We start from the raw sequence: 24,395 nt of genomic DNA, 5'->3' as shown, positions 1-24,395 counted from the left end.
TTCTGGCTTTCCATCCAGACTTAGATGTGAAAACATTCACCATCAGTCAGTAGAGGTAGAGTAACACCAGTTTTACTGAAACTGAGTCACCTGTGTCTGGTAAATCTTTAAATGTTAACACAACTCTGCACATGGTGTCTCTGGGAGAAATAAAGTGTCCCTTTTCAAAGGCACAGCTTTGCACTGAGCAAAAACAGGGTGGATTCTTTCTGTTTGCTTCTTTTATTTTCCACACAGAAGGGATCTAGAATAGAAAATAACATTAAGCACGTTTCATAGTGTGGACAGGGTGCAGCCTTCTCTGAAATGCTTTTCTTCTAGAGTTAATTGCATTAGCTGAGCATATTAAAAATACCGAGCTCTGAAAACAGCTTCTGATTTTTTAATTAGTTAAAGGGATATGTGAAAACAAGATTAACCATGTGGTCCCTGTAGTTCTTAGGAACACAACAGCCATTGCTACACCACTTATGAACATATTAACAAAAATGTTTTTAAGGTTTGACAGAAATGGCTTTTGCTCAGCTTCTTTTCATGACTATCGAATTTCTGTATCTCTTTTGACCCTTTTTGCTTGCCTTTTTCACTCTTTTCTCAACTAATGGCTTAGTGTTTTTTCCCTTAATTTTTGTGAGACGATCATAAGTCTTTGACTGGAGAGAGAATAAAGAACAGATAAGTGCCTACTTCCATTCACTTGCAGTCAGTAGGAGGTTGATGTGTTCCTCTGGGGTGGATGTCAGATCTGCTGAGTGACTAGTAATAATTTGGAGAGTTAACGCATTTAACTTCTTGCATAATTTGCACTCAGTAACTAGTGTGAAATAGCAAAAGAGGTTATTGGAAATGCTCTTTTCTCCCTGCAGCCATTCACTGATGTTTGTTAGGAAAACTGAGCACTCACTGACGTGTGAGTGCCTGGTGGCTGCTGGGAGTGAGCGTGCATTGTGTGTGTGTGCAGGAGAACCAAATGCCTTCAAGTGCCTCACACCTGTCATCACGGTGAGAGGGGATTCATCGAACCACCCTTCTTACTACAGATTGTAATATGCATCTTTCTTGAACAGAGGGTGCGCCCAGGCTTCTTTTTCACTCCTCAAAGGAAACTTGTTATTGCAGTATTGTTTCTGGTATTTCAGGAAATCCAGCGAAATGCCCGGACAAGTTCTCATTGAAGATGAAGCCGAGCGATTTCTTAACAGTCAAAACTCTGTTAACAGTTGGGTTTCGCCTGAATGGTTACAGCAGCTTTCAAAAGATTTAGCTGTAAAACGACTGACTTTGCTTTTCTTTTATCAAATGACCTCGTATTCATTTGAGATTCATAAACTATATTGTGCTTTTTTTGAGTTATTTTGTTAAACAGGTACATCTCTTTGCTAAAGATTCTTAAACTGTAGCTGGGCTTCTGTCCTTGGGTTTAGCTAATACCACAGGCACAGTGTTAGGTGAGGTCAGGCAGGCAGACCTACAGCCTGGAGGACAGGTGGCCCGGGCTCTCTGTTTATAAACTGTAATTAATTACTACTTTTACCTGACTGCTTCCTAAAACAAGTAACTCTTAGACTTATTCTGAAGTCAGACTGTGTTGTGCAGAGTTAAATGCTGAATAATCAGACTGTCTCACCCTGAGTAATAGATGTGACTTCCCTGTCAACTCATATCTTCTGAGCATTAAACACCACTTTATTCTGCCCCGCACAGTAGAGTCTTCTCTTCTCTTTTTCTTGGTAGCAGGAGAAGAGTTATCAGCTATGCTCAGTCATTGTGTATAAAAGTGAAGCATATGTATGAATGTGGGATGGAGACAAATTTCAAAAATGCACATCTTCACACAAGCAATCCTTGTAGTTTTTGTGAGCTGTTTGTGCAAATCTTTTACAAACTGGCTGAGATTTTAGCTCTGAAATGATGCAGGCATAATCCATGTTCATCATATCCCCTGTCCTTCTCCAGCTATTGAGGTACTTCAAAACCTGCAGAAACAAACAGTATGTAGGCCTTGCTGCTTGGTATGAGAGAAGTGAGCCCTCTGGCAGAGCACTTCTTAAGGGAAGTAGAAAGAATAAAGGAGCACAACTCTACAAAATGACCTCAGGAAATGTTCCAGAGTCTGGCTGACAGTAGAAGTAAACTAGACTTCATAAAAACAGACAACGTTGTAAAGATCATCAGATTTGCAAAACAATGCTATTATCAAAAAGACAAAAGTGGTAGACTATTGCTAACATTTTAAAAACAAACAAAGCATAAAATAACTTCTTTGGTCTCTAGAGGAGGCAGCCAAAGGATATACATGAGACCATTCACCGTGTATTTCCCAGGACATTAATACTGCTTGGAGACAATAATTTCAAAATAAGAGTATTTCATTTGAGCCACCTAAACCATATCAACAGATTAGGAGTTCTAGAAGAAAAGCATTAACTATTAATTTAATTTTAGAGAATATTAAATTAGGAACATTCAAGATCCATAAGCCCCTAATAGCTCTCCTGCAGAATTTAAAAAATACATCTCTATTAATGAATCTGGAGCGAACAGACGGAACCACAGTTATGTCAGCTCTTCAGCAAGATGCCAAAAAAAGAAAGGCCCTGATATGTAGATATACTAATACTGAAGTATGGGGAACGCCTACTCAATTTCATGACATATAACACATCTGTTTATTAAGTCAAAACCTTTCCTTTGTTCTTAGTAAACAAACCAAACAACCCTGCCTCCTCCTTACCCTAGCAGACATCCAGCAGAGTCGCTGGAAGAGGAAGCGAGGAGAGAGATCAACATTCATGACTTGTTTTTCAAGCTGAATATGCAAAGCGACCCACCTCACAACTAACTTTAGAAGATGAAAAACTGATAAAGTGATTTGGCAGTTTTCAAAAGGAATCTTAAAAACTTTTGGCATAGTCCCAAGTATAAAAATTAAATGCTTCTCCAGAGTCAAGTCCAAATGCTGCAATAAAAGTTAACAAGACCTTTAAATGAGTTTCTCCCTTTCAAACTGGGCACAAATCAAAGTTTTCTCCTTCATCCCTCTTCTCCACCGAGGTTGCTCAGTATTCATGTAGACAGGCTGTCAACAGACTCTATATGCAATACTCAGAGAAAAGAGGGAGCGTATGTGAATCTTAGAAGTAGATGATAAAGATCCGTGATCTTGTCACCTCAATTGCAAGTGGAAAATACTGCTTAGGAAATACAGTTTCAGTTTAAGTAGAATTGCTACAGGTGCTGATGGGTTTTAATCTATTAATGTGTATAAAATCTCCTAATCTGTGTATTTAAAGGGACACTAGGTATGTCAGTGGAGAGCAAATATGCTGGGTGCTACTGTGTGTAGAGAAAGTGCATCTCACTCAGGCACAGCATGAACCAAAATCTCAGAAGTCTGGGAGAGTTTGATTTCTCGGGCTCTATAATATTTAAACAAATGGAGAGCGGCTGTGCTGCAAGTGCATAGGAAAGAGTACATGTAGTTAAAAACAGTCTCATTATTTTTCTGAAGGAAATTGGAAGACAGAAACAAAATTCTCCAAACTGAGAATTCAGTTCAAACTGACCCTAAAGAACTGCCTTGACCCCAAATCCATTTTATTTAGTAAGAATTACCAGTTTCATATGGGGAATTTCTTGAAAGACTGTTGGTGTAAAATGAATTGATTGAGGGGGAAAATGAGAATCAGAGGTCAAAAGGTCACTGCAAAAACTGGGCAAAATGGAGAGATTAGCTGCTAAACAGAAAGCTATGTTATTCAGTAAATTAGATGTGCTTGCATTGCTCACTATTAAGAACTGGAGAGGACACTTTTTCAAAAAACTGGCTGCATGCCTGTAGTTCTTTCACATAATGAAACCAACAGTATCTCCAAGAACAGAAGAGGGATGTGAGGTGGTGCTTAAACCCTTTTCTAAACCATAGTTCTCAGTGCAAATTTCTGTATTTGATATCATACATGCAATTAAACTTTACTAGATATTATGGATATTTGATGACCTGGCTGTGTATTGCTGATGTTACCGGAATTACTGGGAAGTACTGTGTTGAAATACTTTTCAAAGCTTCATCTGTTTGCAATGAGAGAACAAGTGAGGTGATTCATACAATTTTGGAAAGTATTAATTTCTTCAGTGGTTACTGTTTCTTGCTTTTATATCCTTTATGATAACCTAAGTTGATCCTAGATCTTCTTATTTTAGAGCCACACACTTGTCTCTGGGTACACCAGAACCACCCTTGACAGAACTAGGAGATAACCATAGATTTGTAACCCTTATTAGATTTATTACTTAACAGTATAAACTTGTCTTCAGGCATTGCATGCTGATTTCTTAATCTGTTTCTGAATTATTGGCTTTCATATTATACAACTCTATGAGCCTAGACCTTCTTATTTTATCATTTTTACTTATGATATGTGATTTGTTTGTATAATTACCTGGAACACATGTAGACTTGCTACTGGAGGAGACAGCTAATCCTGACCCAGCTGGTGTGTGGTTGAGTGAGTCAGCCATCAAAATTATACCTACAGAGTAGATATGTCACTGCTAATCGCTGTTAGGGAAAAAGGAAAAGAGCATTGGTGAGAAAATGTATAGTCAGTCCTTGAGACAAGAAAAGGACTAATGCTTTCTCAGGTGTTTCATTTTGAAGAAGCACAACGCCTTCCTGTCTTCTTCCCTTTCTCTCTTTCTCTCTTCCTATACTTTGGAAGAAAAATAAAGTTCTAAGTTAGCACTTCTCCCACTGCATTCTGACACAAAAGACCTTCTCAAATAAAACACTTGTGCAATTGTCTGGTATGACACAGTGTCAAATGCTCCCTTTTTGATAAGTTCATTTCCTAAGCAATTTGTTTAACCCTTTTTATAGATATTGTTTTCTCTAACTAAATCGTGACTCATTTTTGACACAGTCGTACTCGAGGGAAATGTCACAATTGTCACTTGTTTCTCTGCCTGCCTGGCTTTGTTATAATTTTATAAGCCAAAAGACAGAATCTGTCCCTTAATTTGTCCCCTTCAGCTGACAGCTGGCTGTCATTGCCTCTGACTGGGCTACTCTACAGGATGATCTCCTAGCTGCTATAAGGCTGATTAAGTATTTGGGAAAGACAGTATCAAACAAAATGAAGAGACTTTTAGACACCTGTTCAGAAGGCTATTCAATTTTGTGCTGTACTTTGATTGCGATTTCTTGTACTCTCAGTTCTAAGGTACCATAAAGTATCCACTACCAAGAAAATGAGACTGTCCTGAAAAAAAGTCAAAGGGATCATTTTCCATCCCAAGGCCTTGCTTTAGTATACAAAAGCTGTTATAGTTCTCAACAGAATGGGTGGGTCTGATGGCTTCTAAGTAGGAAAGTGTTTGCCATTTTACAAAACCTCTTATTAGCACTTTATACTGTAAACATCCCCTTAAATTCAAAATGTATCCAAAGTGCTTTTGATTTCCTGTGTCCTCTGTGCTTGAGGGCAGCCAGAGACAAATGTTTGCACCCTGGTACGGTGATGGGAGGCAAGACTGTGGCAATTTCAAAAGAAAGCTCCCCTCAGGAAGTGTCTTCTGAAGAAGCAAATGTAATTGTGAGAGCTGGTACAAGAAAGGAGTGTCCTGTCCTGTGAGTGCTCCAAGATACTGCAGTTGGTAGCTATAAAACCATTATTTAATTCAGTGTAGGCACAAGACTCGTGTCTCCTTTTCCTACTCCCTTCCTGTCCCTCTTTACTTTGTCTTAAGCTCAGGAAATCTAAACTATATATTTCAATGGTCTGGTGATGTTTTTAAAATGCCAGTAAATGCAGAAATTTTCTAAACAGTTTCTGCTCATAAACTTGACACATGGCACACACATCCTTTAAGACCAGGTGTGCTGTTTGTGTTCCTAAGCTTTTCAGAATAGCTGCTCTGCTGAAGCAGCTATAGCAGATCCTCTGTAGATTCCTTGGATTGCCTTTCAACGTTCATTCCATTATTTTCTCTCTTGAGTTAGTGCTGTATTTAAGAACGCTCTACTTCAAAGGTGGAAGAGTATTAATCATTTTCTTGAGGCTTATGTGATGAGAGATGTTAATGCTAGAATTTATGCTGTGAAGGGACAATTGGATTCTTGCCATTCTTTGTCAAGGTAACTTTGAAGCTCATACCCATAAAGGACTGAAGCTAAAGCCCTTTTGTCAACATGTTGATTGGTTCTGAAGGAGAATGAGCATGTCATGAAATTCCTTATTTATCATGAGAATATTCCAGCCTAACTATCTCATCTAAACTCTGAAATCTTCGTTCTGTCTGTAGGACCCTACTGTGGTAATATGATGCCTGTCCCCAAAGAAATCATTCTGGACAGCAATGAAGCAACTATCCACTTTGAGAGTGGATCCCATATATCAGGACGAGGCTTTCTGTTATCTTATGCCAGCAGTGATCATCCAGGTAAAGCACTTTTTCTAAAGAACGAGCAGCATAGTCCTCCCTACTTCGTTATCTTCTCTACCACAGACTTTGACCTATATGTTTGGTCCTAAATATTTTCAGGTGTCTTGTTGGCATGAAATATCATCTTTTTGACAGCATGTGTACGAGAGGCAACAGTAACATTAAGCAGATAAAAAAGCTGCTGAAATCTTACCTAGACAATTTGCAGAACAGGTCCAGTGAAACAGAAAATGAGAAGCCTCTGTATTCAGGGCTTTTACCACACAGTGATAGGATGAAGCGATTGGAGAGGTGAAGAGACAAAATCTACATTTAATATTCTGGGGAGTGTTCCTATGAATCTTTGTTGAAGGTATGTAAAACATGAGTAGAAGTGGGAGATGAAAAGGATGAGGGAAAACCATAGCTGTTATTTTATCTCTAAGTATTATACAGAGAAGTCTCCAAATGCAATTTCATGTTTAGCCAAACATTTTTCTGTGTTTCTATGTCTTGCAACTTGGATTGACATTTGTAAACATTCCACAGATCTAATCACATGTCTGGAACGAGCAAACCACTACACAAAGACTGAATACAGGTAAAGAAGGTTTATATCTTTCTTCACTGTTTCTTACTTTTCGGTGTCACCTGGTCAAATTGCTGTAAAATGTCACATAAGACGTGAACAGTCTTAGTTTTCTGCAAAAGTGAATGTTTTTGAGCTACAATACTGCAGTAATGTCAGGCCTCGTGTGAAGCACTAGTGCAGAATGGAAATCTGCAGCCCAGGAAAACAAGAGAATATTGTTACAAAGCTCTCAGCAATCCTCATTTGGGAATGCATGCATATGGTATATGTAAAAAGAATTTCCACTTTGAAATTCAAAGTAGCCTTGAATACCATGGCATCTCCTGAGAGCAGATCATGCCTCAGCTGATAAAAGATCATCTGAGGACAAGCTATAATTTCTGGGCTCCTTGATAGGATTTGAAATGGTAATTAATTGTACTTTGCTGGTTACTTGCCTGGATGTGCATGCAGACTTCTTATCTGGGCTGAAAGCTTGAGTAATAACATTCCTAGAACAACAGGATTGAACAAAATGCACTTGAAGAACTGTTATTGTAGTTCTTTGTGTGCTGCTATGTGCAGTCCACTCAAGGGCACTTCTATTTACCTTCTGTAATCACTAATGAACAGTCAACCAGAACATATTGCTGAAGTATCTATGGGTCTGAGAGCATTTCTTTTGCATGGGTTTGTTTCTGTGTGTCATCATGACAGTTCAGGTTTTAAATAAGCCTTATTCTTTTACTACAGCAGATACTGTCCTGCTGGCTGCAGAGACATAGCAGGTGACATTTCTGGGAATATAGAAGAAGGATACAGAGATGTAAGTACCCAATATAAAGAGGGGAGCTTAATAAGAACAGAAAAGACAATCCATTGCTCTGTTACATTTGGTTTCACAATTTGGTTTCAGTTTTCGCTGCACTTCTTTTGTAAATAGTTCTTCCCAGCTGTGTTACATTCTACTATCAGTATATTAGTATGTTATCAGTGTACATTGAGCACATACTGAAATACTTTTCAAACAGACTAATCAATTGTGTGAGAATAAAGTCCACTGATTGCCAAGCTAACATACTAACTCCAGGTTTCTGGCCTTTAGGATGTATGGGGTTTTTCCTTCTTGAGGCAGTGTTCTTTGATGTCCTAAGTACTCCTATGAATTTACTTTATACTTGTTTAAAATCCATGTGCATTTCTTTTCTGATGTTATCTCTCAGAGGAATAAAATGCATTTCCATTACTTGAAGGTTTTTTTTTAAGATTCAGCCTTCAGTATTGCAGGAACATGCTCTGAGATGAAATTAACTTTATACACTGTCCAATCACATACCACCATAACTAAAACCATTTTGGATCTGTTTTTATTAACTGTTCACTATTTAAAGCAAAGCTGCCTGAGTGGTTACATTTATCCCCAGTTCCTATCATGCACTGCTCTGCCTGTCCTGTGCCCCTCAGTGTCCTGTATGCCTCTGAAATCCCGACATCTTTCTGAGTGGAGTTAAGATTAATCCTACCACTGAAGTAAAACCCCACCATATCACAAACAAAGCAGTTGCTGAGTCTCCAGACAGTCCATGCATAACCTGTTCATCCAGTTACTCAAGCACACCATCCCATCCAGGAGAATGGCAGAGCTGAAAAAACAAAGAAATGCCACATTACATTCTAATTAGCTGGAGTTATTCCTGCTGTCTAGGGTGACTGGGAAAGAAAAGCAGCACATGACATGACCTCATGCAGATGTTATCTAGGCGGAGGAGTTTTTGAAGGAAATTCTCCCTCCGCCATTAACACAGATTCAGCTTTTCTGATGAGAAAGACCTCCAGGATTCCGTGGAGCCTTACTACCCCAGTGTCCCAGCACACCAGCCCTCCCTGGAAGGGGCAGGCAGACAGCCCTTCTTGCCAGGTGCTAGAGGTGCCCAAGCTGGCTTCATGTGAATGACACACAGCCACATTTCCCAATGCATGCCATGCCTCAAATCTTAAGGCACTATGCAGTAACAGGTAGGTCTGGCTGCAGGTCAGTCCGCAAAAGCCATTATTGTTTTCTCTTTGCAGTGAAGAGTGGTTGCTTTGCCTTTGACTTTGTTTTCCTGAAGTGGGCCAAATATTTATCAGGTCAAAACTTCACCACATTTTCCTAGAACCAGATGATTACATTCTTCATTTGAGAAAAACTTGACTTTTGGAAGCATGTATTTTTTTCAAAGATGAATGTTCTTTCTTTTTAAGTCTGTCCCTATTGCTCTCATTCCTTTGCAGGACTTTATGAGCTCTTAACACTTCCACAGCTGTGGCTTGGAAGTGAGAGCACTGCCACTTTGTCAGATCTGCCCTCTCAATTTGGGGTTTTGATGGCTTCTACTTTTCAGACCTCACTGCTGTGCAAGTCGGCGATACATGCAGGTGTTATTGCAGATGAACTGGGCGGTCAGATCAGTGTCACCCAGCAGAAGGGCATCAGCCGCTATGAAGGCGTTGTCGCCAATGGTATCTCCTCACATGAGTGAGTATTTCTGGGGCACAGGGTGTTGGGAAGGAACTTAACTTACCCACCACTGGTTCTGGGAGCAGTCCCAGACCCCAGTGTACTGGCCAGGTCATCAAATGGAGGGGAGACACCGCACCAATGCTTTTTGGGGAAAGAGATGTCAGCTGCTGGTTTTGGGGGGCTTGTGGGTTTGTCTCTATGGCTTTATTAACATGGTGTTGGCAGAGATTGTAGGAAAATGTTTCAAGTTTATGTGGCTTTATAAAGTTTAGGGCTGTATCTTCTCTCTCTTTTTTTCCTTTCCTTCCAAAATACATTTGCAAATTAGTTTTTTAGCAGATAAGTGAAGGTATGATGTTCTGTAACAAACATCTTTAATAGATGTACTAATAAGTCATGCTAAATTCATGTTAAAGTGGAAAAAAAGAACCACCTAGGAATAATAAATAAATAGAAAGTGCCGTTGAGCCACGGGGGATTTAATGAATACCTTCTTAAACATTGTGCTTTTGACGTGTTCAGAATTTTTCTCTTTTAGAATATTTATAGCAAGGGTGTTATATTTACCACTTATCTTCTGACTTATAATTGCACTGTTGTTGAAGTAGAAATAAATCCTCTAATCTCTATCCAGTACAGTAAGCCCTTCCAGCAACTGCCTCTGTCATCTCCGTTGGTTCATATTTTGAATTTTTAAATGTTATCTGGGTTTTGCAATAAGCATTTTTTCTTATGGGAAGGAAAATCTCCTCAGCCCCATAGACTACAAGAGCCAAGGGAATATGACTTTTCATTTTTTTCCTATTTCCCCTATGTTTGCTCCACATCCTCCCAACAATTTAACAATCATTGTTTTGTTTGTTAAAAAAAAAAAAAAAAAAAAAAGGATCAAGAAGAAATTCTACAGAACCATATCAGCCGTTCAGTAAACATTTGGCTTCTCCCTTCTCTCAGTGAAGCAAAAAAGGCAGACCAATTATGAAATCACTATGAAACATGCTGGTACTGAAATCAAAGCTAATTTTAAGCTATCTGTATATGCATCTCACTCCTGCATGTGATAAGTAAATTATGTAATCAAATGTTTAATTTTTAAGCCTTGTTCCCACTGACCTTGGCCACATTCACATTGTGAACCCAACAGAAGACATGGGCATTCATTCTGTCTATTGCTTTGCTTAACCTTAGGTGCAGGTGGAAAGTCTTTGTATATTGGTACTGTGATTAGCTGAATACAAAGTGAGTAGCATGTAGACAACTAGCAGAAGGCCTCTAAGGCCTAAATATTTTCTATTTTCTTTAAGTATGTTGCTTCACAGCTAAAATAAATGGAAAAATGATACGATCTTGTATCAAGGAAAGCAGGACTGAGGGCTCAGCTCAGCAGTGAGCCTTTCCATAAAGCAAGCAATACAAATTATTTCCATCACACATGCCAGCTTTATGAAATCGTAGGAAATTAAATATTTTGTGCCTTAATTACAGAGGTTGTAGAACCATTTACATACATTTGTATGTGTGTGATCCTTGAGAATCCCAGGAGTAACTCAGACAGTAGCACATAAAATGGTATAATGAAAGACAGCTGGGATTCCCACTTGCATTTTTTCACAGTACAAGAGTTAGTGAGCAACGAATGAAGCATAGAAGATAGCAAATGTAGACGTGCTGGGGAAAAACACAGTTTGCATAATTAACCCATGAACTTCACTGCCAAGCATCCTTTTATTGTTGCTGCTCAAAATGAGTTATCCACTTCACGTGAGTAATGAAAGTGCCTGCAGAGAGGAAAACAGCTGTTACATCGAGTGATAGAAGTCCCACTAACTCAAACAAGAGCAGAGATGTGTACTCTTGTGCTGAAACAGGCCTCCCGGCTTGGATTCATCCCAGTTAGTGTGAGGCACCCCAGAGAGCATCCCAGTGAGGAGTGCCATCACCTCCTGCACACTGGGGTAGGCAGAGGTATTCCTCAAGGACAGTGCTCTCCCAAAGGAATGGTTTTGCCCTGAGGGATCAACCAATGCTTTCTGCAGATCATACAGAGAGACAAAGCTACATGGGCTCCTAGCATGTCAGATGCCTACAAGTGAGATGCGTGATTTGTAGAAATGCTGGAGGGTGAGAACAGCGATTCTTGGAATGCTTCTGCTGCCCCTGGTGGCTGGGACAGTCCCAGGAGCAGATGAAACACTGCTGTGACCTCATTGTACCAAGGGAGGTAAACTGGGGGGTGCAGGGAGATCATTTTATCTCAAAACATGGAAATGTGTTCCTGGAAGCAGATGGCCTATTTACTATGAAAAATTAAAAAGTGCATCATGCTTTAAAAAAGTTTTTTATAATATGTATTCCCAAAGCTGCCCAGCTTCCCTGTCCTTGGGACACCTCCGCACTGCAATACATTCCCTTGAATGTTTTTTCCTTGCAAGCACCAGCAAGGAAAAACAAGTGCGAGGATAGCATTGTTGTACCAGCTTTTTGTCCTGCCTTAAATGAAAGCTTACTTGAGTTTTTAAAGATCTCATTTATAGCGGATTTCAGTATTAAAGATTTAAATTATTTAGTGACTTGAGCTGAAACTGACCTCGTCAAAGCTGCTGCTTGTGTGCACCGAGCTGTTAAATATCTGTGTTATAAAGTACCAGCAGAGCTATGAATCGTTCACTTGCCAGCCCTTAAGACCTGACCTTGGCCTCCCTGATTCCATTTTTCAACGAGCTTGTTATGCTCAGTTATCTATGAGATTTCCAACTCTCATGCCCCGTGTGCAGACCTGAACCCACAAATGATATAATGAATATCAAGTGGCAGGATTTATTGAGCATTTCTGCTACCCAAGGACAAATATACGGGGCTTAAGTTTGTAATGTGAGCTGCCTGTGGAGGCCTGTAACTGTAACATCTGCACATGTGAAGTCATTTGCCTGTGAAAATGGATGAGCCCGCATGCCTGTGAACTATGAATATGAGATTTGGGTTAACCTGTGCTGCTTATAAAAAGCTTCCTTGGGACAGATGCTGGCATAAAGGATTTGAGGTTTACACAAACTTATAATGTGAAGCAGCATTCTTTTTTTTTTTTTTCTTTTTTCTCAGAGGCACCAGCACAGGTCTGCCATGCAGTCCTGACAGCGGTGCTGCTGGCTAAGCAGGAAAACAAAGAGCATGGGATGATGCCATCCCTCAAAGGACAAAGTGAAATCTGTATGACAAATGCCACTTGTCACATTATGAAACTGATGAATCGCCACTTACTGAATTAGTTTGTCTTCTTCTGTGACTTGCAGAATTATAGCAGAAATATTTCAGCCCAATTTTATAGCTTTACAGGTATTAGGAGTGCTAACTTCCTCCCTTTGGTTGCTAAAATTGCAGTCTTGTAGTTTGAAAGGGAGCTCAGTGACTTTTTTTATTACATAGGGATAGCACATAAATACATATTTGAGAAATGCTGCTGTTTTCAGTAGGTTTTACTGATCGCAGTCAGTTCTTCTTTTCTTCTCTTGAACTGGATTGTTTTGTATTCCCTAAGAAAACAAAAATGGTTTTGGCTGCGGTTCTGAGCTGGCTGGAAGTAAGCAGAACACATCTGATGGCCCACGAGGATCGCCTGGGGAATGATGTGGGAGGGAGGGACTGAATTTCTCATTCTAGTGACTCCACTGCCTACGTGCCCAAATAGATCTGCTCCCTCCCAGTACTCTCCCCCACCCCATAGGGCCTCTTTTGCCTGCAGGCATTGGCTTTTCCTCAGTGACAAAAAGAAGCAGTGTTCTTATTGACCTTGACACCAGACCGCTTTCCACTTCCTGATTTGCAGCACTTAAAAACCATATGGCTGTGTGCACTGCTGTCAGGCTGTAGGTTGTTAAACTGTATAGGTAACCTCTGAGGAAATCATAGAATTGTTTGAGTTGGAAGGGACCCTGAAAGGCCATCTAGTCCAGCTCCCCCGCAATGAACAGGGACATCTACAGCTAGATCAGGCTGCTCAGAGCCTTAGCCAGCCTGGCCTCAAATGTCTCCGTGGACAGGACACCTACCACCTCCCTGGGCAACCTGAAGTGTTCCTGGCTGGCAGCAAAAGGCAGTCTAATGGAGCTGGCTCAGTGCTGGAGTACTCCACTCAGTCACACTGGCCAAGAGCTTTCAGAGGGGCACCTGATGCATGAGGCCACACAGAGCAGCACAGAAAGGGCCACATTTTCAGGAAATCTGAATTTCATGTTGAAACCCAAGCTTTTATTTTTATTGTGAAGACAACTGAAGGAATCATTTTGGGATCGCAGTGAGAATCAGAAGGAAAAGTGGCTCCATGGCGAGGCTGAGAGCACAGTTTTCCATGTTATAGTCATTGGGTGATGTTCTGTGTTTTGCACAGTTGTGGAGGGTGGCCCGAGAAATGGCTTTTCTCCAGAAGTGAAGTAGCTTACGGTGTAGGGAAGAACAGGGAAACCACAGATCCGTTAACAGAACAAAAAGAAGAACTCCTACGAAGAGCTGCTGAATGTGGCTATAACAGAACCAAACTGTTAATCTGAATGTAATCTGTTTAATCTGAGCCAGATTAAAGCAATGGGCAGTTTTCATTGCCTGACTGAGGCAAAAGGAATGGCTCGAGCTAATATGCATTAGTCATAGTCAGGCATAACTCTTTCACTGGTCCTAAGGCAATTTTCTTACACCAATGTGGCCTTACACCAGTGTGGACTTACACCATTAAAAATTCACAGATTTCAGTAAAGTTCCTCTAATTTAATCTGATGTGAGAAGAGAACCCTTCCTCATGCTAAAGCAGTGCTTTCCTGGCTTCTTCAGCGTGCTTTGATTTTGCTGGTCTGAGGATTAGGGGATGGAAGATTTTGCAGCAGTGATTAAGATCCTGTGCAGAAGAGTGAAGCAAAAGTGCACAGAAAGAGTAACAGGGTGGGGAGAGGGCAGTCATCCTAGAGCAGAGCAAATACTGAAAGCTAGAACTGTGTTGGATTCTGTACAGCATGGGATGCATGAGAGCATTCTGAAGGGGTAGATAGTCAAGAGCACTGCAAACAGTTGCCTGACCAGAGATACTTTGCTGGATAAAAAGTTATTCTGTGTAGCGCCAAAGCCACCTATTTCTTATCATTCCTATGGCTGTTTCCTCAAAGAGTGAATTACCTTTTTCTCTTACAGTGGCTCGCTGTCAGATAAGCGGTTTATGTTTACTTCAAATGGTAAGAATAATGGCCTTATTTTTACCTTTTTATTTAAGTATTTCCTCAAAAGTTTTGGAAAGTAATCGGAAGAATGTTAGGCTGTGTCTAGAAATGGTATTTTAGGATGGTTATTTTTTAAAAAATTGGCAGGTTGAATAAAAAATAGAAGTGAGGTGAAGTGAGCTGGAAAAAAAAAAAAAAACAGAATAGGAATAAGTCATCTGCACATAAATGAGAAAAAGGAATAGCATTCTGATATTACATTTCGGGTGCTAGCATATGAAAAATGGCAATCAGATAATTCCGTTTTTATGTACTTTAGGTGGCAGAAAATGAAAGCAGTTTTTCTTCAGACACTTATTAGTTCCATCTTCATTATACAAGAACTAAAACATACAGAGGGATGGAAATATATTTACATTGAACTTATACAGAACTAGCTTTTGTTTATGACTTTCAAAGATGCAAAATATCTTTAATCTGTCGAGCTGTTAATTTGCATAAAACATAGAAAAGCAGGGGGAAAAGTTCGTGCTCATTCATTTGAATTATATTTCAGTCATCTTAGATAAAATCATTTACTATTCCAGTGAAAACTTCAGAACATGTATAGGCCTTTGTAATTGTCAGGAAATTATTTTTAACTCATTGAAACCATATTGCACTGGCCTGTTCTCTCTGAAGAACCTTGATGTGCAGATATTTTGTGGGTTCTTTGGTGGATTTTATAATGCTTACCTGAAACTATTATCTTCATGATATCACCTCTTGGCAGCAGTAACAAGGAACTTCATTAATGAGGAACTTTCCTAGCCCTAATTGCAGGTGAAAAACATGAAATATTTACAGTAAAGCGTTCCTTTCAGTAAAGTGCCTTCATTTTAGAAATGTTTTGTACAGCAAAATTAGTTAATGCCAAACTCTAAACATAAATATTATGATTCAGAAAGAGAAAAATAAAATATAAGAAGTCTTCACATAAACAAAACAAGACTGCAGAGATTAAAAACCAAAATGACAAAGAAAAAATAACAGATTCAGTAGTCAGAAAGTGTGTATGTAGGAGCCAACTGGTAAAGGAGAGGGACTGCAACATTCTGATACTGGATTATCCACTACAAACTGACTGACAAACACTAATGGATAGCATCAGGTTAGCACCACATTAGGCAATGTCTGCCTTAGCTGTTGTGAATGGTCTTCATATGTTGTCTGCCTAATATGAAAATAGACTGTTAAAATGCAAAATAACTGCTTATGCCTGTCTGTGTTGGGTCTCCTAGGCTGCAATAGGTCTCTCAGTCTGGAAGAGGGATTCCTCTCCAAGAGCCAGATCACTGCATCTTCCTACTGGGAGGAGACCAACGAATTTGGACAGCTATTCCAGTGGTCTCCTGACAAGGCCTGGCTTCAAGTCCTGGGACTGGCTTGGGCTTCTAACCACAGCAGTAGTCGTGAATGGTTGGAGATAGACTTGGGAGAGAAGAAGAGAATAACAGGTAGTCACTCTGATTATTAGCAACTGGGTTTTCCACTGGAGAAAGAAATGAAACATGGTTGAAAATTTAATAATGCACTAATTAAATCTTTGTTTCATTGAATGTAAGTAAATATTCTGTATTGAGAAATTTTGTTTTCATATATTTTCCAACTGTGGATATGAACCATAATATTAAAAAGCAGTTACCATTTCTGGAGTCATTAACTTAGGCTCTGATTGAAGATCTTTGAAATTCACAGCTTAATGCTGATTTCTATTCTTGACCCAACCTTTAAACTCAGTGGCCACTGAATTCCATACGTGGTTTGAAAAATAAATTAAGGCTTCAAACATAAAGGTCTTTGAATTGGTTGTGCTGTGTGTTTGCATTTGAAAATCTTGCCTTGAAAAAGAAACCTAACATGAAAATATATTCTGTATTTCATTCAAAGGGATCAAAACCACTGGTTCCGGACCCACTATGCAGAATTTTAATTTCTATGTAAAGACATTTATATTGAACTACAGAAATAACAACTCAAAATGGAGAACTTACAGAGGAATTCTAAGCAATGAAGAAAAGGTAAGAGAAAGTGGAAGCAAAGCACAGAGAAAAATATCTTTGCACTGCCTTGACACTGAAGGACAGACTTTCACAAGAAAGTTCAGGAGCTTCAGACTTGTCCAGACTTGGGTCGTCTTCACCAGCGTAGTTTACAGCTGCGGCGTAGATAGCAAGCTTGTTGAAGCAAGGGAGATATCCAGGGCTTTCTGAAGTTGTGAGATATACATACAGAGGCTTGTGCATGTGCATATACTGTTTGTATTAAGAAGGGTGATTAAAGCTGTACAAGAGGCTATTTGGAGACGTATTTAGCTCAGCTAAATATCTGTGCTATTGTCTATGTTTGCAGACTGAGCTCCTCTTTGGACAGTGTTCTAGGGACTGCACCACTTCCAACCCTGGCCTGACTCTTCTAACAGCTCAAGTCTGTTAGGAATCAATGTATCTGCACTTAAACTAAATGCTCTTAAACAAACAAAAGAAATCCCACAACTGTCCACACAACAGCTGTCAGAGACTCTGGATGAATTCAACAACAATCTGATAAAAGCAGCGCAGCTTGCTCCTGCAGGCAAAGGGTGTGATGAACAAGTGCATGTGCTAATATTTTTCTGGGAGAAATTCCTGTTTCCTTTGAAACAAAAATACAGAAGCCTTTTTGCTCCCACAGCGTTCTTAGTCAGATCATCTTCACTAATCCTTTATGAGGGAGCTTGGTAACGCTCTACCCGATGCTCAGTCTTGACTATGGTTTTAAAAACTTGTTAGACTTGTGGAAAGATTTCCTTCTAGCTATGAATTCCATTTCCTCAGCTTGTACAGAAAGGAATTTCACTGCACAGTGTTAATTGCTTTACGATTTTTTAGGGGATGTTGGCCCAAGAAGTAAAAAATCAGTCTCGTAACAGGTGAATTTTGTGAAGGCTAGCCACTTAGAATCTTCTGGTTTGCAGTTTTCCACAGTTATTTGTTATTTACAAATAATCCTATGAAAATATTATTAGATATAATCTATTTCAACCAAAAAAACATGACAAAACTTGTCCTATCTGAATTCTGTATAGCTTGGTGTCTTATCTCAGATATGCTGAGCTCACTTTCTTATCTGATTGGGCTCATACATTCTCCTAGGCCATGCTGAAGCATCTCCAAGAACTAATATTGCAAGGATTACTTGTTCTGTACACAGGCTGAACTGATCCCAGGAAAGAAGTACAGAGCAAAGGACATACAGCTACAGGGTTAATGATCATTTTTTGGCCTTGGTACAGAAAGATGACGATTTTCTGAAATGTTGGAAATATTTCACTTTAAATAAATAGGTATTCCCTGATGCACAAGTGAGGGCCCCACAGCAGTATTAAATCAAAAATGTTGCATTATACCAGTGTACATTAACTAGAAATCACAGAGAATGGAAACAGAAGGATAATCTCTAAGCTAACAGTGAAAAGTGATTGTCTACCAGAATTAAAAAGACTGATTCTTTTCAGAGCTCCCATTTCCAAAAATCTTGTGGCTATGTCCCAGATGACTGATACATTAGTTTTAGGATAACAAAAATATTTGAAGTTGGAAGTCAGGAGCATTTTTGAGAAGCAGATTTTTGAAACACAGCAAATAACACGCTTACATTTTGTTGCAGGTATTCCAAGGCAACTCTGACTCTGGTGACATTGTACGTAATAATTTCATTCCCCCAATCGTGGCCCGTTATGTGCGGATTATTCCTCAGTCTTGGAACCAACGGATAGCATTGAAGCTTGAGCTGATTGGTTGTCGAATAATGCAAGGTATGGGGTAAACAGTGCTTCCAAGGCGCAGTGCTCCAAAGGAGTGCTGTGTTACCACAGAATAACTCATTCCCTGCTCTTTTTTGCAGTGAATAGTTCATTTACACATTCGATGTGGCAAAAAACAAGTCAGAGCACAGAAACCTCCCTTGGAAAAGAAGACAGAACCGTTACAGAGCCCATCCCATCAGAAGAAACCAATTTAGGTAACAGAGATGATCACTGATTTTTTTCTATGATACGTCATGTCTTCACCCCAGCCTGGGTAAACTTTCTCACAAGTCAAAACTTTTGTTTTCCCTTCAGACATTTTTAAAGGTTAACTATAGAGAGAGGAGGGAGGAGCTTGGCTTCTTCTTGTCTTGAGGCACAGAAAGAAATTGAAAGCTTTAATTTTTCTTGATGCGTGTAACAGCAGGCTTTCTCTTCCCTGACATATTGATTATTTGCCATGCTTTGTAGGTTCAATGGACCGCCCCAAGCATCAGTAGCATTTTTGGAGGAGCTCTTGTCTTCCTCACCCTCTATTTTCTAACTTTTGTTATATGTGGAGCAGTGGTCTTACAAAAACATTACCTTCTCTCTAAGCAGCCACAAGTCCTCTCAGAGCAGATCCCCAGCACTAAGCAATATACTGTAGTGCACGATTGTGTAATTAAACGTTTTTTTCATAATGCTTACGTTCATGGGGGTTCAGGCAACATTAATTCTCATACTTCTCCCTCAGTGCCTTAATTTGCAATCTTCATCCTTTAAGTAGAGGTAAATTCTTAGATCTTAAAAAAGTGAACAAATAAAATTTGTAGTACATACTGGCTGACTGGTGGATCCATAGCCAGGCAGGAATTAAGGACCCAGCGTACCAAACACTGCTACCTGTTGGGTAGCTGATAGTTGTAGCACTGTCTCTGTGAACAAAGAATTTCTAAGAAGTGATCGTTACTAAAAAAAAAAAAAAAAAAAAAAATTATTCTGAAACTGCATTGCTCTTGCCAAGAGCAAACTCTGTTCATCTGCAGTGGTATGGGTAAATTGTATCCATCTTCACTGAAAATGAAATATTTTGAAACTTTGTCTGCTAAATTGTAAATATCCCATGGACATGTGCACTACCTTACTCTCAAAGTGTCTGCAGGAATAGTGAAATGCATGCTCCTGACACAAAAGCCACCTCACGGCTAATTTCCAAATCCCTGTTCTAAATCATTTTTAACACAGGCAAAACATTTTTCCCTATCTCAAATCTTGGAAATCTTTGAATTATTTTGACTGAAATGTTTCAGCCAGATCAGCAGGAGCCAGATACTCAGCATGGAAAATTGCAGCTTCATTTAGCAGCTTTAAAAGTAACTGAAAACAGCATTGCTGTAAGTGGCTTTTTATAAAAAGTTATCCAGTATGTAATAAGAAAACTGCTCAGTGTAAGGATGCTTACAGATATTGTGCCAAGTGTCTGCCCAGAGACTGAGAGTTCAATGTATTTCTCAACACCGTTCCACTCGTGTACATGGCAGGCAGCTACATATGGCTGAGGAGCAGTTCTGCTGTTCTAGAGTTTTACATTTACATGCTCCCCCACGAGGAGTGTTCCTGCAAGATTATCTGTAGGAATAGATATCCATCTTCAGAGTAATCTGCCTTTTTAACTTTTATCCATTTATTTTTTCCATGCAGGCTTAAAGCTTACAGCTATAATTGTCCCAGTCCTCATAGTGCTGTGTCTGTTCCTGTTCTCTGGAATTTGTATCTGTGCAGCCCTACGAAAGTAAGATACTGTCTTTTGTCATGGGAGATATTTGTGGCATCCTAGCTGGCACAATCAAATATGTGCTCTCTTTCCAGAGAAACCAGGAAACTGGAAATAGATTATCTTTTTTTAAGTCTTCCTTCCAAATAGAATTCATGCTGCTGTAAATTGTTTTTTTTTAATCATCCCCTAGTTAGAGGAAAACAAGGATGAAGCAGGTTCAGAACTACACACCCCAATTTACAGTCCAATGCAACCGGCTGCTCTGTTCAGCCTACACATACCCACAAATGTGAAAATGTAATGCAGTTGAAGATGGAACAGTTTGCACACCAAAGCTGAGCAAAAATTCAGGGAATTCATTTGAGCTATCTGAAGCATTTTATTTCATTTTCCTCCTCTTGTTCTTTCTGCTTCCTCATCATGTAAGGCAATTAAAGACATGGGCCAAAGTCACAGCTGATCTCTAAGGAATGGCACACATACACTGTTAAGCAGATAAAACTAAGCCACTCTATATCACAAGTCAGAATTGGAAGAAGCATTGCTAACTTTGGGTCGAATTAAGTGTCCATTCCTGTGAACTTGCCCTTGAATGTAGAACAGGCAAATGCATCTATGAACATCCAGGCATTTGGAAGCATAAACAAAGCTCTGGTGATCTTGTTTCATCATGAGCAGTACTTGGATCTGCCCTGGATTTCCAGTAAAATCAATAAATGTTCAGAAGAACAGACCCAAAACATTAGCTAGAGTGACATGTAACGACATGCACACATCCAGTCCATGAAGGAATTCCTTCAGACAGAAGGAATTTGCACAGCGGCACTCAGAACATGCACACAGATGGGGGAAACAACCAAGTGTGGAAATATGGGTTTGTGTGCCTTACAATCTGATAAATGCCTCCTCCAGGAACTAAAAGAGAACAGTTGTTTTCAGCTGCTAAACACACAGACTCTCTGCTGAAGTGAAGGAGTGAAGAAGATGAAATGCTATGAGAGCAGAAGTTTATAAATGCTTTCCTTTCCTCACAGGCAAGAAGCCAAAGGACTTTCTTATGGATTATCCAATGCTCAGAAATCAGGTTAGTGAAGAATGGTGGGCTTTGTCCTGTCCTGTTCTGTCACCTTGGCCAATGGGAAGGATTTTATGCACTATGGTGAGATGCTTCTGAAAGAGCAGCCATGTTTTCCTCATTCAAATTCGCTATTTCATAGAAGGGAAATGGCAAATGATAGTCCCACTTGTGTCATCCCAGAACAGTGCCCAGAGAAACAAAGTAATTTGGTTTCTATGACAGAAAGGCAATTAGCAAAAGATCTATTACACAGAATTCATAAATGATCATGTAAGAGTGCTCCCAGGTGCCTTTCTTTTCCTTCCCTCCTCCAAAACACCTATTTTGCAGAAAATTGCTACTTTCCTTTTTTTTCTCCCACAGCAGAGGGATTGCCATTCTCCAAGACAGCAAGTGCTAACTATTTTTTTATGGCGTCAGTGTTTCCATTTTGCTGCCCTCCCTAATTGAGACTATCTTAATGAAGCCTAACAAAACTGAATTGTATTTCACATTTAAAATCACAATAGAGGATTGTTTTGAGGTTTCTGCTGCAGAAGATGCCTGCAAACCCTTGTGCAATAACATACCTTGTTGTGCTTAATTATGCTTTCTAGAGCAGCCTCCTCTCAGCCTGGAAGGTGTAGCTCAGCTGCTTTTTCCTGGCTTGCTAACTCTGCAGAGGAATATCCTTCTGAAACTCAGCTTTCCATTAAAAAGAAATCACTATGTAATTCACATCTCTTGCAACAGCTCAGCTCCAAAATTTCATCTCTCAGCAGGTGCTGGCATTAGGGAAAGGAACTTTGTTACCCATTTCAACTCACCCTCATTAGAAAACTAATTTGTACTTAACATCATATTTGCTAATATGATTTTTCAAGGTCACATCAAAATCCTTTCTCACTTGCTAATGAGGACAAATCCCATGAAATCGGAGATAGCCTCTTATCCACTCCATTCATTTGTAGTGTATGCTTCACAAATTAAGCTTCTAAACACTGTGAACCCTCAATACGTTTGCAAATGACACCAAGTTGGGAAGAAGTGCCAGCATGCTTGAAAGTAGGAAGGCTCTACAGGGGGATCTGGACTGGATTGGTGGGTCAAGGCCAATTGCATAAGCTTCTGCAAGACCCAGGGAGGTGGAGAAGTCACTGTCCCTGGAGGTGTTCAGGAAACGTGCAGATGTGGCATTTAAGGGCATGGTGGGGATGGGCTGACAGTTGGACTGTGTGATCTTAGTAGACTTTTCCATCCTTAATGACTCTGAATCTAACCAGGTTTGGGACTTAGCACACTGGGAGTTGAACCCACCTTTCAACAGACCACATGTTACAGGTGCCAGACAAGGAACAGACACTGGATTTTCTCTCTTCTGTCTCACAGTGATGTTGTGAGAACAAATAAGTGCAGGTGCTGAGATACCAAGGACATGGAAGCTATATTCAGCTACTGAAAATTTAAAAAAAAAGAAATTGCAAACATTATTATTGCTACATAAGTGGTGGCAAAATTTGTTGCTGACTTAAAGCTTATATTTTACCTATAGGCCTTAAGATATAACTTAAGTCATTCTTGCCAAGAAAGACAAAGTTCTCTCTGTGGCTTAGTTTCTACATGGAGAATCTCAGAGGTTCTTTGTTTTTATGGGTTTCACTGTTTTTTTAGTTTTTTTTTAAACAGCCTGTTTTAATCTTGCTTTGTAAGTAGTTAAGTATATTGACAGCAATCAGTACACTAAAAATTTAACATTCTGATAAGCCTTCTAATTTTAAGCATTTAACTTTCTGACATTTTCTATTTTTATTTCTTTATCGTAGGTTGTTGGAAACAGATCAAGCAGCCCTTCACCAGACATCAGTCAACTGAATTTACCATTAGCTATAATAATGAGAAGGAGACACCACAAAAACTAGATCTGGTCACAAGCGACATGGCAGGTAACAATTGCTCCCTCTCTGATGCACTCATTTTATTCTGTGCAGAAAGTAGTTAGCAGGAGGAAGGACAGGCCAGCAATATTAGAAGCTCCAGCTCTCGTGAAAAGCTCAGGCCCAAGGACAGATTTATCTGTGTTCATCCCAGATGTACTGGGGGGACAAAAACACTAGATGAACCTTCATTTATATATATATATATATATATATTTATATATATATATATATATATTTTTTTTTATTATTATTATTTTTTTCTGGAGTTATTGGGCAAGATTTTCTCCTTGCTCTGAACTAGTTACCATTGAAGATAAGCACAGAATGCACTCAGACAAAGGATGCAGCACAAGAACTCAGAACAGACTGCCCTGCCCAGGGAAGTGGTAGAGTCACTGTCCCTGGAGGTATTTAAGGAAAAGGTAGATGTAGTAGTAGCTAAGGACATGGCTTAGTGGGCAATATTGGTGGTAGGTGGACAGTTGGACCAGATTTCTTAAAAATCTTCTCCAACCTTAATGATTCTGTGATTCTTCTGTAATTCTATGAACGTACCTAAGGTATTGCTGACATATTTTTATATTTTTATTTTAATTCAAATGTCTCTGGCACTGGAACAAAATATGATGTTCCTTGCTGCTGATCAAATAGAAAAATTGCTTATTCAGTTTGTGGTTGGATTCCATACCAGCTGGAAGTCATGCTGAGATCTGTATACAGTATTCCTGGTGCCTTGAACTGTCCTGGAGATGAGGTCTCCTGAAGTGACAGATGAGGGAAAAGAGAAAAAAAAACACCTCAATGCATCTCTTCTGTGCTATCTTGGCTTCAGGTCACTGTCTGGAGAGAGCAAATCCCTGCATCAGTACTGCTTGTATTCCAAAGGGATGTTTTTTTAATTCATCCTCTTAGTGCATCTTATCCCTGCCTGGTTTTCTCTGTCTGGAAAGGCCAGACAGAGCAGCCATTTTATGAAATCAGTGATCAGCAACCTTCCAGAAAAAATTTATTTGCCCTTCCCAGGCTTCAAACCTTAGAAATTCCTAAAGATTTATCCAATACATTTGTTAGAGAAATACACTTTAAAAGTCTGTCGGAGATGGCTTCACTGCTTTACA

General features: G+C 39.6%; 1 protein-coding gene across 1 annotated transcript in view; it reads left to right on the top strand.

Annotated features, from left to right (window-relative positions):
* Positions 1–24,395, top strand: part of DCBLD1 (discoidin, CUB and LCCL domain containing 1) — a 47,488-nt gene that overhangs the window by 18,442 nt on the left and 4,651 nt on the right. The window contains exons 3-14 of the mRNA XM_031610872.2: positions 6,304–6,441; positions 6,973–7,024; positions 7,748–7,820; positions 9,379–9,512; positions 14,673–14,713; positions 15,979–16,194; positions 16,628–16,758; positions 18,386–18,533; positions 18,623–18,739; positions 20,208–20,298; positions 21,318–21,367; positions 23,164–23,283. Coding sequence (XP_031466732.2) covers positions 6,304–6,441; positions 6,973–7,024; positions 7,748–7,820; positions 9,379–9,512; positions 14,673–14,713; positions 15,979–16,194; positions 16,628–16,758; positions 18,386–18,533; positions 18,623–18,739; positions 20,208–20,298; positions 21,318–21,367; positions 23,164–23,283 — 1,311 coding nt within the window. The remainder of the gene's footprint in view (positions 1–6,303; positions 6,442–6,972; positions 7,025–7,747; positions 7,821–9,378; positions 9,513–14,672; positions 14,714–15,978; positions 16,195–16,627; positions 16,759–18,385; positions 18,534–18,622; positions 18,740–20,207; positions 20,299–21,317; positions 21,368–23,163; positions 23,284–24,395) is intronic.

Source organism: Phasianus colchicus, chromosome 2 (genome assembly GCF_987193195.1).
Source record: "Phasianus colchicus chromosome 2, bPhaCol1.hap1.1, whole genome shotgun sequence".
Lineage (NCBI taxonomy): Eukaryota > Metazoa > Chordata > Aves > Galliformes > Phasianidae > Phasianus > Phasianus colchicus.
The sequence above is the reverse complement of the archived record's forward strand: the minus strand, read 5'-3'. Positions and strand labels throughout refer to the sequence as shown.